Source organism: Chiloscyllium punctatum, chromosome 25 (assembly GCF_047496795.1).
Source record: "Chiloscyllium punctatum isolate Juve2018m chromosome 25, sChiPun1.3, whole genome shotgun sequence".
Classification (NCBI taxonomy): Eukaryota; Metazoa; Chordata; class Chondrichthyes; order Orectolobiformes; family Hemiscylliidae; genus Chiloscyllium; species Chiloscyllium punctatum.
This window is the reverse complement of record NC_092763.1, coordinates 63,978,459-63,995,592: the sequence shown is the minus strand read 5'-3', so window position 1 is coordinate 63,995,592 and position 17,134 is coordinate 63,978,459. Positions and strand designations below refer to the sequence as shown.

Below are 17,134 nucleotides of genomic sequence, written 5' to 3'. Positions count from 1 at the left end.
ATAAGTTCACATTTAGTATTTTAAGCACATTACGTTGAATCTATAAATATACTGTTTCATATTATTATATCCCCTACCTGGCTTTTAGCACTTTAAGCAAATTTCCCCTTCCAGTCCTATTGAGCAATCTTCATGGCCAAGCACGTTGCTTGACTAACAGCAGAACATGAAAATCTACCCTGTCCTCATTCAATGTTTACAGCCACACATTCTTGCAGATCAGCAAACCATCAGGAAAACTGGCTTATGTTTGCCGCTTTAGACTGAGAACACGAAGGCCAATTCTAATTACTCACCATTGCTTGAAATTATCAAAGAACAGTGAACAAACTTCATTCCATTTTTTCACATGGCTCCACACCATGTAAAGTGGTTTTTTTTTACTAACTACAGGCTGATTGCTCTTTCTTAATACTGAGTATAGATAACGTAGAATTTTCCTAAATGGCAAGAGGCGAATGATTGAACGACCTGAATCAGATAACTTTTAGCAGAAAGTGGAGTGTGCACTGGCTGTTTCATTTCTAGGAATTACCATTCATTTACATAAAGAGAACAACAATTTTGCACAGATGAAATGTGGAGCTTATTCAAGGAACAGCTACTGCATGTTCTTGATAAATATGTACCTGTCAGGAAGGGAGGAAGTAGTTGAGCGAGGGAGCTGTGGTTTACTAAAGAAGTTGAATCTCTTGTCAAGAGGAAGAAGGCTTATGTTAGAATGAGACATGAAGGCTCAATTAGGGTGCTTGAGTTGATAAGTTAGCCAGGAAAGACCTAAAGAGAGTGCTAAGAAGAGACAGGAGGGGACATGAGAAGTCATTGGCAGATAGAACATAGAACATTACAGCACAGTACAGGCCCTGCGGCCCTTGATGTTGCGTCGCCCTGTCATACTAATCTAAAACCCCTCCCACCTACACTATTCCATGTACGTCCATATGCCTGTCCAATGACGACTTAAATGCACTTAAATTTGGCGAATCTACTACCGTTGCAGGCAAAGCATTCCATACCCTTATTACTCTCCGAGTAAAGAAACTACCTCTGACATCTGTCTTAAACCTATCTCCCCTCACTTTAAAGTTGTGTCCCCTCGTGTTTGCCGTCCCCATACTTGGGAAAAGGCTCTCCCTGTCCACCCTATCTAACCCTCTGATTATCTTGTATATCTCTATTAAGTCACCTCTCAACCTTCTTCTCTCTAACGAGAACAGCCTCGTAAGACCTTCTCTCCATACCAGGCAACATCCTAGTAAATCTCTCTGCACCCTTTCCGAAGCTTCCACATCCTTCTTATAATGCAGTGACCAGAACTGTACACAATACTCCAAGTGTGGCCATACCAGAGCTTTGTACAGCTGCAGCATAACCTCCTGGCTCCGGAACTCAATCCCTCTATTAATAAGGGCCAAAACACCGTATATGCCTTCTTAACAACCCTGTTAATCTGGGTGGCAACTTTCAGGGATCTATGTACATGGACACTGAGATCTCTCTGCTCATCTGCACTCCTAAGAATCTTCCCATTAGCCCAGTAATTTGCATTCCGATTACTCCGTCCAAAGTGTATCACCTCACACTTGTCCACATTAAACTCCATTTGCCACTTCTCAGCCCAGCTCTGCATCCTATCTATATCTCTCTGCAACCTACTACATCCTTCGTCACTATCTACAACTCCACTGACCGTAGTGTCATCCGCAAATTTACTAACCCACCCTGGAGGATAGCAAAGGTTGCCCCCTTGTTCAAGAAGGGGAGAAAAGACAAGCCTGGTAATTATAGACCAGTGAGCCTTACTTCTGTTGTGGGTAAAGTGTTGGAAAAGGTTATAAGAGATAGGATTTATAATCATCTAGAGAGGAATAAGTTGATTAGGGACAGTTTTGTGAAGGGTAAGCTGGGCCTCACAAACCTTATTGAGTTCTTTGAGATGGTGACCAAACAGGTGGATGAGGGTAAAATGTTTGATGTGATGTATGGATTTCATAAGGTGTTTGATAAGGGTCCCGATGGTAGGCTATTGCACAAAATATGAAGGCATGGGATTGAAGGTGATTTAGCAGTTTGGATCAGAAATTGGCTTGCTGAAAGAAAACAGAGGGTGGTGGGTGATGGGAAATGTTCATCCTGGAGTTCAGTTACTATTGGTGTACCACAGGGATTTGTTTTGGGGCCACTGCTGTTTGTCATTTTTATAAATGGCCTGGATGAGAGTGTAGAAGGATGGGTTAGTAAATTTGCAGATGACAGTAAGGTTGGTGGAGTTGTGGATAGTGCTGAAGGATGTTACATGTTACAGAGGGACATTGATATGTTGCAGACCTGAGCTAAGAGGTGGCAAATAGAGTTGAATGCAGAAAAGTCTGAGGTGCTTCATTTTGGAAGGAATAAAGAGTACTGAGCTAACAGTAAGATTCTGGTAGTGTAGACAGATCTTGGTGCCCATATACATAGATCCCTGAAAGTTGCCACCCAGATTGATAGGGTTGTTAAGATGGTATAGAGTGTGTTAGCTTTTACTGGTAGAGAGATTGAGTTTCAGAGACACGAGGTCATGCTGCAGCTGTACTTGGAGTATTGCACACAGTGCTGGTCACTGCATTATAGGAAGGATGTGGAAGCTTTGGAAAAGGTTCAGAGGAGATTTACTAGGATGTTGCCTGGCATGGAGGGAAGGTCTTAATTCAGAGGGAGGTGGCTGAGGAAATAGCGGAGGCGTTGGTTGAGATCTTTCAAAAGTCACTGGAGTCAGGGAAAGTCCCGGATGATTGGAAGATCGCTGTTGTAACCCCCTTGGTCAAGAAAGGATCAAGGCAAAAGATGGAAAATTATAGGCCAATTAGCCTAACCTCGGTTGTTGGTAAAGTTCTAGAATCCATCATTAAGGATGAGGTTTCTAAATTCTTGGAAGAGCAGGGTCGGATTAGAACAAGTCAACATGGATTTAGTAAAGGGAGGTCGTGCCTTACAAACCTGTTAGAATTCTTTGAAGAGGTGACAAGTAGGTCAGACCAGGGAAACCCAGTGGATGTTATCTACCTAGACTTCCAAAAGGCCTTTGTTAAGGTGCCACACGGGAGGCTGCTGAGTAAGGTGAGGGCCCATGGTGTTCGAGGTGAGCTACTGGTATGGATTGAGGATTGGCTGTCTGACAGAAGGCAGAGAGTTGGGATAAGAGGTTCTTTTTCGGAATGGCAGCCGGTGACATGCGGTGTCCCGCAGGGTTCAGTGTTGGGGCCGCAGCTGTTCGCATTATATATTAATGATCTGGATGAAGGGACTGGGGGCATTCTAGTGAAGTTTGCCGATGATATAAAGTTAGGTGGACAGGCAGGTAGTACTGAGGAAGTGGGGAGGCTGCAGAAGTATCTAGATAGTTGAGAAGAGTGGTCCAGGAAATGGCTGATGGAATTCAATGTGAGCAAATGCGAGGTCTTGCACTTTGGAAAAAAGAATACAAGCATGGACTACTTTCTAAACGGTGAGAAAATTTGTAAAGCCAAAGTACAGAGGGATCTGGGAGTGCTAGTTGAGGATTCTCTAAAGGTAAACATGCAGGTTGAGTCTGTGATTAAGAAAGCGAATGCAATGTTGTCAATTATCTCAAGAGGGTTGGAATATAAAAGCACAGTTGTGCCACTGAGACTTTATAAAGCTCTGGTTAGGCCCCATTTGGAGTACTGTGTCCAGTTTTGGTCCCCACACCTCAGGAAGGACATACTGGCACTGGAGCGTGTCCAGCGGAGATTCACACGGATGATCCCTGGAATGGTAGGTCTAACATACGAGGAATGGCTGAGGATCCTGGGATTGTATTCATTGGAGGTTAGAAGATTAAAGGGAGATCTAATAGAAACTTACAAGATAATACATGGCTTGGAAAGGGTGGACGCTAGGAAATTGTTTCCGTTAGGCGAGGAGACTAGGACCCGTGGACACAGCCTTAGAATTAGAGGGGGTAAATTCAGAACAGAAATGCGGAGACATTTCTTCAGCCAGAGAGTGGTGGGCCTGTGGAATTCATTACCACAGAGTGCAGTGGAGGCTGGGATGCTAAATGTCTTCAAGGCAGAAATTGATAAATTCTTGATGTCACAAGGAATTAAGGGCTACGGGGAGAATGCGGGTAAGTGGAGTTGAAATGCCCATCAGCCATGATTGAATGGCGGAGTGGACCCGATGGGCCAAATGTCTTATGGTCGTTTGGTCTTATGAGGGAAGGCTGAGGGACATGACAGAATTGTTTTCATTAGAGAGAAGAAGGTTGAGGAGTGACTTAATTGAGACATATAAGATAATCAGAGGATTAGATAGGGCGGACAGTGAGAGCCTTTTTCCTTAGCTGATAATGGCTAGCAAAAGAGGCCATAGCTATAAATTGAGGGGTGATAGATATAGACAGATGTCAGAGGTAGTTTCTTTACTCAGAGAGTACTAGGGGTGTGGAGCGCACTGCCTGCAACAGTAGTAGTAGATTTGCCAAGTTTAAGGGCACTTAAATCATCACTGGATAAACACATGGATGAAAACGGAATAGTGTAGGATAAATAGATTTCAGATTGGTTCCACAGGTCAGTGCAACATCGAGGGCCGAAGGGCCTGTACTGCGCTCTAATTTTCTATGCTCTATGTTCTAAGTAGCCAACAGAGATTTTAGAAGGACGTTACTGTTGATAAACCTCAGTGTTCTTTGAGACAAGGATCAAATTCATGTCTTTTTAAACTGAAGTCATGTCTTCAGATTTCTCAAGGGTTCCTTTTTTGATTCTTACTAACTCCTTCATTAGGTGAGAAATCTAGTCCCATTATCTTCTGCATTTATATTCAATTTTCTTAATTCACTCACAGGATGTGGGCATCTCTGGCTAGGCCAGCATTTATTGCCCATTCCTAATTGCCCAGAGGACAGTTAAGAGTCAACCGCATTGCTGTGGGTCTGGAGTCACATGTAGACCAGATCAGGTAAGGATAACAGATTTCTTTCCCTAAAGGAGAGCAGGTGGTTTTCCTGACAATCAACAGTGGTTTCATGGTCATCATTAGATCCTTAATTCCAGATTCTTTACTGAATTCAAATTCCATCATCTGCCATGATAGGATTTGAAACAGGCCCCCAGAACATTAGTGTATCATTCTGGATTAACAGTCTAGCGATAATACCACTAGGCCATCGTCTCCCACGCGAGATTTTTGGACTCTCAAAAACAGAATTAGAAAAGTTCATTAATATCTTAAATAAATTGTCAACCCTCTATTAAACTTACACCCACACCACACAAGGAATTGTTCCACTTTTCAGACACACCATTATGTGAAGTGGCACAAGACAACAACCATAAGTTAGAAACAAAATATCTTGTGTCAATAATTGACACATTTCTGTGATTTCAACTTTTCTTGGCTCCCAAAAAATGGAAAATATATTTTACTTTCTCAAAAAACCAAGAAATGTAAACAGACACAATGCCACTCTTATAGGTGTGTTAGTGTTGCTCGTGTGCTCTGCTATTACATTTTTTTATAACAGACTGTAACACTTTCCCAACAACAGATATCAACTGGCCTATAGTTATCCACTTTTTGTATCCCTCCATTTTTGAATAAGCGTGTAACACTGGCAATTTTCCATTCCACTGGGACTTTTCTAGAATCTAAGGATTCTTGGAAGATCACTATGAGTGGATTAAGTATCTCTATAGTTACTTCCCTTAAAATTCTAGGATGTACCCATCAGGTGCAGGTGTTTTAACACCTTTAGCTGCATTAACTTCTCAAGTATCTTATCAAATGCTTTTATGTTTATTTCCTTCCCCCCATTTAACCCTTTGATTATTTAATATTTTTGTAATGCAACTGGTATCTTCTACTGTGAAATCTGATGCAAAGTACTTGTCTAACTCCTTTACCATTTGCAGTTGGAAAAAGAGCGCAAAATAGCGGAAAAAGGCCAGATATGAAAGGAGTGTGTGGTATAAGAAAAGAAAATTTTCATGCTCCCTCCCTATGTAGCTCATGTTAACAATGTCAACTCATGCTAAACCATGCCCAAATCCATTATCGTTTGCCCTTACTTCCAAAGAAACCCAGCATTCACCATAGACAGACTTCAGAAGCTGTGTTAAGGTTCAAATAAAATAGTAAATCAAATATGTGTTACAGCTTTCATTGTAATAAACAAACATCACCACACATGAAAGCCCACTCAAATCTTTAAAACACCCTCAAGTGTTCAATTCCTTCATTCAAAACAAACAGACAGATACATGTAACCATCACATCACCCATTAACAAAATATTCCAATTGTCAAGTGAACTGTAAACTTACAACCCTCCCCCTGGGAGAATAGTAGGTTGTGGAAAGCAGCCAATCATTAATAATAATATAATGATTGCCCTCATGATAATGACAACAAATAGCTACTGTAACTCCTACCACCGATATCTTTCAACTGTGAAACAGGCTAATTTATCAGTTTAAATTTTGAAAGGTATGGGAATTTCAATAACTTGATAACTTGTCAGTTCGATATGCTAATCCACCATTCATGAGCATTTATGTTTTCTCTGTAAATCAGAGACTCCTGCTCTGCAGAATAACTGAAGCCTTGCTATAGCCAAAATGCGGTTTGGCCAAAACAAAGAACAGCCAGGAATTCCCAGAGGCATGGCACTCATCCACAGATTCAATCGACCTGGACCCAATATACCGACCACTGCAACGGACAGCTGGTACTGACAACCGGAAGCGGCAGATTCAAACCACTATAAATGCCGGAGGACACAGAAGCATTTCACATGAGGCTCCCAAGCACTGAGGATGTCACCTAGACAGGGGACGAAACGTCTGCAACACAAAGTCCCAGCTCGGCGAACAGAACCACAACAACGAGCACCCGAGCTACAAATCTTCTCACAAACTTTGAACATTTGAAATGTTGGCTGGCTGAAGATGTCCAACTTGCTTCCAAAGCAACTGCACAAGTTCCAAATTAGTTCATCTGAATGGATGATTTCTGAAATTAAATCATTATATCTTTCAAGCACAATTCTTATCATCCTACCTGAGTATTCCACATCTGATTCACCCTCGTCCCAGTGCTCTGCGTTGGACAGTAATGGATTGTGACTCTCTGACTGTGATTTCATGGGGAAGGAATGCCCATCTCCAACACTGCAAGCAAAGTTTTAGGAATTAAATCATGACAAAGATTAAATGTAGCAGAATACAGAGTTTGAGTCTCAGCACTTAGCCCAACACTGACAACTAAATTTAAACACAAATGTTTCTTGGGTTCCTGATGGTTCAAGTCTGCAAAAGTCTAATGATGTGTCAATGAATCAATGACATTTGTCACAAAAAATATTGTACAATTCAGTCATGGGGAAGCCACATTTGATTGAAACCCTTAGTGACCTTCTCCACCCCATTCCATTCTGCTTGTACTTAGTCTAAAACTGCACACAATATTGTAAATGGACATCAGTAACAAATACAAGCCAACATGGTATAATACCTGGTAAAGATAGGAAGCAGCCAGTACTTCTTTTTTGGTCCAAATACTTGTGTCAAATTTTTCCACACACCAAGGTTAAAACCATTTTTATCAGCACCGTGCTGAAATACTGGTGCAGAAAAGGCCTCTAGAGGAAAGGAAACAACGAAAACAAATAAAGAAAAATGCCTCTGTATTTGTTTTTAAACTTTCAAAAGCAACCTGATGGCACAAGTACTGAAGCAGTAACTAGTTATTTCAGTTGGCCGGTAGCTTTCCGAACAGGTGGAAAATTGCTCAGTTCTCAGAGTACTTCTGAGAAGATTATATATTTTGGTAGAACTAGAAGATCAAACTGGTAATTTACTGACTGTTTTTATGAATTGTAGCTTTCCAATTTTAATAATGGTGTATTTTTCTTTATTGATTGTCTTTTACTGTCGCCGTGGGGTCAGTTAGCTTAGTTGGCTGGATAGTTGGTTTGCAACACAGGGTAATGCCAATAGTGTCAGTTCAATTCCTGCACTCGCTGAGGTTACCATGAAAGGCTCTCCTTCTCAATCTCGCCCCTCACCTGATGCATGGAGACCAGCTGACTCTCTAATGAGAAATAGCAGCCCTATAGTCCGTTAGGACTATACTGACTTTGCCTTTACTGTCACCTCATTTTTAAGACCATTAATGTTTGCTTCTTCCATATGCATCATTCCTCAGCTAAAGGAGAACTCAGGTTGCTGGATTGGGGATAAACACAATTATGAAACTGGCTACTAGGTCTAAATAAGGGTTGTGAGAGAGGGGCACACCCAACCTCTCTTCTCAATGTTCCTACCTTCTTTTCTGCTCTGCAACAGATCAAGAATTTACAGCACAAGTCACCATATCCAAAGATGCACCCAACCAATTCACTAGCTCTCACGTATTACTTTATTTCTTCAACCTTTATGTGGACTAGTTCAGTCTTGACAGTCTTGAGATGTGTTATTGCAGGGTGACTCACAAATTTATACAAAAAAGGCAAGATTACTAAGAAGGTACAAAGGCATACTGGCCAAAAATATAAAGGACGATAGTAAAAGCTTTTTTTAGGATGTGAAAAGAAAAAAAATGGTGAAGACTAGAATTGGGCCCTTGAGGACCGAAATGAGTGAATTTATATGGGGAACAAGGAAATGGCAGAAGAGTTGAATAGGTACTTTGGACCTGTCTTCACTGGAGAAGACACAAACAATCTCCCAGATGTAATAGTGACTGAAGGACCTAGGGTAATGGATGAACTGAAGGAAATTTATATTAGGCAGGAAATGGTGTTGGATAGACTGTTAGGTCTGAAGGCTGATAAGTCCCCAGGACCTGATGGTCTGCATCCCAGGGTACTTAAGGAGGTGGCTCTAGAAATCATGGATGCATTGGTGATCATTTTCCAAGATTCAGGATTAGCTCCTGCAGATTGGAGGGTGGCTAATGTTGTCCCATTTTTCAAGAAGAGAGGGAGAGACAAAACAAGGTATTATAGACTGGTTAGCCTGACGTCGGTGGTGGGAAAGATCCTGGAGTCAATTATAAAAGATGAAATTTCGACTCATTTGGATAGCAGAAACAGGATAGGTCAGAGTCAGCATGGATTTACGAAGGGGAAATTGTCCTTGGCTAATCTTCTGGAATTTTTTGAGGCTGTAACTATGAAGATGGACAAGGAAGAGCCAGTGGATGTAGTATACCTGGACTTTCAGAAAGCCTTTGATAAAGTCCCACATTGGAGATTAATGGGCAAAATTAGGGCACGTGGTATTTGGGGGCAAGGTACTGACTTGGATTGAAAATTGGCTGACAGGAAGCAAAGAGTAGTGATAAACAGGTCCCATTTGGAATGGCAGGCGGTGACCAGTGGGGTACCACAAGGTTCTGTGCTGGGACTGCAGCTGTTTACAATACACATCAATGATATAGATAAAGGCATTAAAAGTAATATTAGCAAATTTGCTGATGACAAAAAGCTGGGTGGCAGGGTGAAATGTGAGGAGGATGTTATGAGAATACAGCATGACTTGGACAGGCTAGGTGAGTGGACGGATGCATGGCAGATGCAGTTTAGTGTGGATAAATGTGTGGTTATCCACTTTGGTGGCAAGAACAGGAAGGCAGATTACTATCTAAATTGAGTCGTTAGGTAAAGGGGAAGTACAACAAGATCTAGGTGTTCTTGTACATCAGTCAATGAAAGCAAGCGTGCAGGTACAGCAGGCAGAGTGAAGAAAGCTATTGGCATGCTGGCCTTCATAACAAGAGGAATTGAGTATAGGAGCAAAGACGTCCTTCTACAGCTGTACAGGGCCCTGGTGAGACCGCACCTGGTGTATTGTGTATAGTTTTGGTCTCCAAGTTTGAGGAAGGACATGGCTATTGAGGGAGTGCAGCACAGGTTCACGAGGTCAATTCCTGGAATGGCAGGACTATCATATGGTGAAAGATTGGAGCGACTGGGCTTGTATACGCTTGAGTTTAGAAGGATGAGAGGGGATTTGATTGAGACGTATAAGATTATTAAAGGATTGGACAGTCTGGAGGCAGGAAGCATGTTTCCACTGATGGGTGAGTCTAGAACCAGAGGACCCAGTTTAAAGATAAGTGGTAGGGCATTTCGAACAATTGAGGAGAAACTTCTTCACCCAGAGAGTGGTGGATATATGGAATGCTCTGCCCCAGAAGACAATGGAGGCCAAGTCTCTGGATACTTTCAAGAAAGAGATGGATAGAGTTCTTAAAGCTAGTGGAATCAAGGGTTATGGGGATAAGACAGGAACACGATACTGATTGTGGATGATCAGCCATGATCATAATGAATGGTGGTGCTGGCTCGAAGGGTCGAATGGCCTACTCCTGCATCTATTGTCTATTGTACATCGAGCTGTATTACAGTTTGGGCTTTACTGTTACATGTATAAAAGGTGAATAACAGTTTGCATAAACATGCCAAGTTTCCCCAGAAAGAATACTTGCAACCTTTGTTCCATCATGTATGACCTATTGCAACCCACACTAAACAACAAACTCTTATCATAGTAAGTCATTTACTGACAAATATGTAGGATGCTTGGCAGGTAGAAAATGCCATATTGTTAGGTGATGAGGTGTTAAACCTACTGGTCCAGCTTATTTGTAGATGTAATACCCTACAGAAGGAGAGTTGATTATCCCTCCAGTTGCTTTGTCAAACCTTTGGAAAATTTGTCTCAGCTGGTAAATAAGTAAATGCTGTTCACTGAATTCTACCACCTCTCGCAAAAGTAAGATCACAATGAATCAAAACTGGAGGAACTGAGGACGTTGTTGCTAAGTCTGCAGATGACACAAAGATAGGTGGAGGAATAGAGAATGTTGAGGAAGTGGGGAGGCTGCAGAGGGATTTGGATAGGTTAGGAGAGTGGGCAAAGAAGTGGCAGGTGGAATACAATGTGGGAAACTGTGAGCTTATGCACTCTGCTGGGAAGAATAGAGGTGGAGACTATTTTTAAAATGGAGAAAAGCTTCAGAAACCAGAAGCACAAATGGACTTAGAAGTCCTAGTCCAGCTTTCTCTTAAGGTTAACATGCTGATTCATTTGGCAGTTAGGAAAACAAATGCTAGGTTAACATTCATTTGAGAGGGCAAGAATACAATAGATGTACTGCTGAGGCTGCTCTGGTCAGATCATATTTGGAATATTGTGAACAATTTTGGGCCCTGTTTCAAAAGATGATGTGCTGCTATTGGAGGGGGTTCAGAGGAGATTTACAAGAACAATTCTGGGGATGAAGGGCTTGTCAAGAGGAGCGGTTGAAGACTCTGGGTCTGTACTTGTTAGAATTTAGAAGGTTGAGGGGCATCTCATTGAGACTTAAAGAATACAGAGAAGCCTGGATACAGTGGATGTGGATTCTGGATTAGTGGTGCTGGAAAAGCACAGCAGTTCAGGCAGCAAACAAGTAGCTTCGAAATCGACGTTTCGGGCAAAAGCCCTCCATTCGATCATGGTTAATATTTTCTCAACCCTATTGTCCTGCCTTCTTCCCATAACCTTTCATCCCCTTGATAATCAAAAACCTATCTATCTCGGTCTTCAATACATTCAGTAACTTGGTCTCCACAGCCTTCTATGGCAATGAGTTCGAGATTCACCATCCTCTGGCTAAGAAATTCCTCATCCTCTTAATTCGAACTAACCGTTCACTCTGTGAGGCTGTGCCCTTCAGTCCTTGTCTCTTCTATAGTGGAAACATCTCCATTTTTTACTACAGTGGATGTTGAGATGTTTCCACTATAGAAGAGACAAGGACTGAAGGGCACAGCCTCACAGAGTGAACGGTTAGTTCGAATTAAGAGGATGAGGAATTTCTTAGCCAGAGGATGGTGAATCTGTGGAACTCATTGCCATAGAAAGCTGTGGAGACCAAGTTACTGAATGTATTGAAGACCGAGATAGATAGGTTTTTGATTATCAAGGGGATGAAAGGTTATGGGAAGAAGGCAGGACAATAGGGTTGAGAAAATATTAACCATGATCGAATGGTGTAGTAGACCTGATGAGCCAAATGCCGTACTTCTGCTCCTACATCTTACGGTCTTATGAATGTCTCTGGGTTATTACAATACTTTCCCTTTGAGTTTCAAGCAGGGTGTTTGAAGATAATTACACCAATCTACTCCATGACAACAAAATCAATTCTAAGTAGGATCTCTATGCTCTACAGATACTCCAACAAAACTAAGTGAGATTGCGAGTTGTGAGGAAAATGTAAGGAGGCTTCACGGGGATCTAGACAAGTTGAGTGCATGAATAAACTCATGGCAGATGCAATATAATGAGAATAAATGTGAAGTTATAGAGTTTGGTGCAAAAAAGCAGAATGGTAGAGTATTATTTAAATAGTGATATTTTGACAAATATGATGTATCACGACTTGTAGACATCCTTGTACACCCTGAAATCAAAGTAAACAGGCAGATGAAGCGAGTAATTTGGAAGACAAATAGTATGTTGGCCTCCATTGCAAGAGGATTTGAATTCAGACGTAGGGATATCATAATGCAGTTATATGGCGCCCTAGTAAGACTACACTTGGAATAGTGCGTACAGTTTTATTCTCTTTTAGTCTCCCTAACTAAGTGAAAATATATTTGCCATAAAGGGAATGTAGCAATGATTCACTAGACTGATACTAGGATGGCAGGACTTTTGTATGGGTTTGATTGGAACTGTGTTCACTAGATTTTAGAAAAATGAGAGGGGATTGGATTTAAATATGTGTAATTCTAACAGGACCAGACAGACTAGGTATAAGGAAGATGTTTCCACTGGTTGGGGAGTGTGGAACCAGGGTTCACAGTCTCAGGATACAGAAAAAGTCATTTAGGACTGAGATGAAGAACCACCTCTCCAGAGAGTGGCCAGTATGTGAAATTTGCTACCGTAGAAACTGTGGAGACCAGGCCACTGAAGATATTAAAAAAGAGAGGCTAATGGTCGTAAATATCTAAAAACTTAAGAGACATAGAGTGAAAGTGGGACTATGGCATTGAGACAGACAATCAGATATAATTATATTGAATGGAGGAATAGGCTTGAAGGGCTGAATAGCCTACTCCTGCTCTAAGTTTCTATGTTTTAGACAATCGCGTATGCAAATATTAACAAGTCAATTGCAAACATAGTCAGGGAACTAACTCTTGTAATACTATCCTCCTTCAAAGATAACATTTAATTTGATTAATTCTTCATTTAATGGCAAGAGATAACATTTCAAACTACATTATCTCTTTAATAGTGTACAATACAGTGGACTTGCTGCTGAACTCTTACCTAATGTAGATCTGTTCAAACTGACCAGCCAACAATGGTAACCAAGGAGGAACATCAGGCTGAGGAAGAACATTACAGCCACGAACAGAAGAAACAGTACATGAAATTTTGCACGACCGTCAGACAGACCACCCTGTCAGCAAATAAAGTTATTGAATGAGATTGGTCTTCCATAATTGTGAGACATAAGAAACTGAATTTCCAAGGCTTAATTTATTGACTTATTTGAAAACAAGTATTATGCAGTGAAAAAAAATCACTGGTGTTCAATGCATTTTAATAAGTGCTTAGTCTACATTTAATAAATCAGGTTAAAGACAAACTTGATGCAGCACTATGCAGTTGAAAAGATCTAAGTTCAATCTGCAATATGTAAAAAACTGATTTTAGTCTAGTTGGTAGTTACTGTACTACAATTGTTCTCTTTATCCCTGGGGAGGAAGGTGGGGAGATAGAGAAAAGGCATCTGGAGTTCCCACTTTTGCCTACTATCCAATAGCCCTGTTGAAACAGATCAATGTTGAGTGAGGAGAGAGTTGCAAAATAGAACTTACCGTCCAAAACATGATGAAGTATCGTAGAACAGTGGCAGCAACAAACAAGCAATACAGCATGGAATACCCCAAAAAAAGAAGAAAAAATTTGTAGTTTGAGAATCCAATACAGTTATTCACCCTAAAAAGAGAGAAAAGAAATCATGACATGGTCTTTTCATTCATAATGATAAAGACAGAAACAGTTTTCAAGATCTAAGATGTCCCAAAGCACCTTAAGTCAATTAATTACTTTTAAAATATAGTCCTGTTGCAATATGGGAAATGTGGTTACCAAATGAATATGGCGCAATTCCAAACAAAGTGAGATTCTGACTGAATATTCTATTTTCGTGTTGATTTAGTTGACAGATAACTGACTAGGACATGAGGGTGAATTCTCCAGTACTCCCCAAAAAACGTTGACTCAGCGATGAATGCCAAAGCTTGATGAACTGTTAATGAAATGAATGGTCACTACTATGCATACCAGGGTTTAAATGTAAACAGACCCCCTAAACAAATGACGTTACAGGCAGTCCCAGGTTGCGAATGGGTTCCCACTCGAGTCCATTTGCTAATTATTTTGTATGCAAGTCTGAACATAATACAGGACAATATAAAATAATTGATTGCAAGGAAACATTTGTGTGTTGGATACTTAAAATTAATATCAATACACCCTTGTACCGGCTCGCTTTCAAAGTATGAGCATTCGCAAGTAGGATGTTTGTAAATTGGGGACTGCTTGTATTTTGTTTTGAATAAAATGGTAACTTGATTCTAAGAAGGACTTTGTTAAAGACAGCAAATAGTGAGAAAATCTACTTTTGAGGATCTGCTCTTCTGAATTCAATGTCCCACTCAGTTATTTGGGAGAGATGACTAGGTGGTGCCGGTGCTGGACTAGGGCGGACAAATTTAAAAGTCACGCAAGACCAGTCCAATAGGTTCATTTGGAAGCACTAGCTTTCGGATTGTTGTGTGATTTTTAAATTTGGGAGACAGGTTAAGTGATAATGCATGCAATCAGATAAGAAGTGATACTTCTCAGGTCTTGCAAATTAAGTAGTGTTAGAATAGTAACATTAATTTATATTTAAATGTATGTTTTAATTTTCTAAACAATAGCTTTACAGCTAGAATGGCAACTGAACAATAACTAAAAAATATTCTTGAAGGGCTTTCAAAGTTCATTGCCAAGATAACATGGTAAAAGTTATTGGAGAATCACTTGAACAGAATGTATAATTTAAGTAATTATTCAATGGTCTTAAATTGTGACAGGATAACTCTACAATCCACGCATTTAACACCAAGGGAGAAATTATTGTGTGCAACAAAAATGCAACAGAATTATAAATGGTTTAGGAATTGCTCTTGACTATTGTCACCAACGAGGGTTAGGAGGTCACTAAATATAAATTTGAACCTACCATGGACAATGATGATCCATTTTCAACACACATCTAAGAAACAAAGACAACAATAAGATCCAATAAGTGATAGATAGCGATAAAGAACATTTTAAAAAAGTAATATTCAAGTAGTCCAGGAGAAATAATTGTTGGTCTTTCAGTACAATGAATTCCAAAATACTTTAAAAAATATTTTAGTTGACAATTTTAACAGAAAAACATTGCATTTTCTTGTGGTAAAAGTGTGATCTATTTATACCAGGATATTAATTTGCCCCTTTAAATCTAACTAATATACTTTTTTCCACTTTGGTATTCAGGTCATTTGAAACAAAGTTAAATTCTGGACAAACATCAGCTATTAGGTTGCTTTTCCCTGCAATGTAAAAACTCTTTGAGTGATAGGGCTGCAATAGTAGACTACATTGAAATAGTCTGATATTCTGTGTTTTTAAAAATTTTTCCACAAAGGTTAGTGTTTTAAGATCAGAATGTGCCAAAGTCTCAATGTATGGGTGGTATGTTATGCCTCACTGGGATAGTGTGCTGGAAATTAATTAAAATTATTTCCAGAGTCATCGAAAAAGTTCAAGATTTTTAAAAAACTACAAAATACCTAAGTGTACCTGACTTAATGGCTACTGAAAGAAAGCACGCACCAGGTTTCTGTATTTACAAGAATGACTATTCATTTCAATAGATTCTCACTATACATAAACAATTATTATCTGTAAGCATGTAACTTTAATAGTTAAAACGCTAACCCCCTTATAAGCTCCCCCTTTATGCACACATATAGATATAGACACAGGCAGAGAGAAAGAAAAAAACATAGGTGTTGTCGATACAGGAAAGATTGGGGCAGCAGTTTGGAGGGCCCTGCCTGCAATGTTTGCTGAAATGATTCTTGTACTGATCAGAATGCTACTTCTCAATCTTCCTTCTCTGGATGCTTTCACTTGTTTGCAGGAGGCACAGCATGACTCATTCACACTTATATAAAGATTTGCCTTATTACAGCAACTGCTGAAGTAAAAATATCTTTTTTTTCAGGCTTAAAGTGTTTTTTTTTCTGCACAGAACAAAGTCAGGTCTATGTTTTTCCTATTGTCTTCACAGCCCCAAGCTGTTTAGCTACTTAGGAACCAATCACATAATTATTGGCAGACAGAAGGCCTTTGACATCCATGAGCATCCATGTTAATTCAACCCTCCCAGTGAAGAAGTGGGTAGGAGTCCACCCTTATTTTGCTGGTTGAGAAACAGGCTTGGGCATTAGCACAATTGGGAACTTGATCTCATTTGACTGGACTTCAATCTTGCAGTTTTCCAATATGTATCATATCTCTACTGTCACTTGGGCCTTTTTCTTGGTAGCTAGGTGATAAGGATATTGTTTCAGGACAGGAGACTCTCCCATATCCACACTATGTGAGATTATAATGTACATACTGGTTTGGTCCTGTAGGTCCCTTTAGATGCCATCAACAGCTTTGTTCCGTGAACTCAATATTCTGTATTGAAATATGATACTGTGGCAGTTATGATAGGACACCATGGTGGCTCAGTGGTTAGCACTGCAGCCTCACAGCACCAGAAACCCAGGTCACATTCCTGCGTTGGGCGACTGTCTGTGTGGATTTTGCACATTCACCCAGTGTCTACATGGGTTTCCTCCGGGTGTTCGGTTATCTCCCACAGTTCAACAGTGTGCAGGTTACGTGGATTGGCCATACTAAATTGCCTGTAGCATTCAGGGATGCATAGGTCAGGTGGATTAGCCACAGGAAATGCAGGCCTACGGAGACAGGGTAAGGGTCTGGGTGGGATGCTCTTTGAAGTGT

General features: G+C 40.4%; 1 protein-coding gene across 1 annotated transcript in view; it reads right to left on the bottom strand.

Annotated features, from left to right (window-relative positions):
• Positions 1-17,134, bottom strand: part of zdhhc15b (zDHHC palmitoyltransferase 15b) — a 103,412-nt gene that overhangs the window by 6,426 nt on the left and 79,852 nt on the right. The window contains exons 6-10 of the mRNA XM_072595420.1: positions 15,309-15,341; positions 13,894-14,014; positions 13,340-13,472; positions 7,521-7,647; positions 7,068-7,177 (exon numbers count right to left, since the gene is read on the bottom strand). Coding sequence (XP_072451521.1) covers positions 7,068-7,177; positions 7,521-7,647; positions 13,340-13,472; positions 13,894-14,014; positions 15,309-15,341 — 524 coding nt within the window. The remainder of the gene's footprint in view (positions 1-7,067; positions 7,178-7,520; positions 7,648-13,339; positions 13,473-13,893; positions 14,015-15,308; positions 15,342-17,134) is intronic.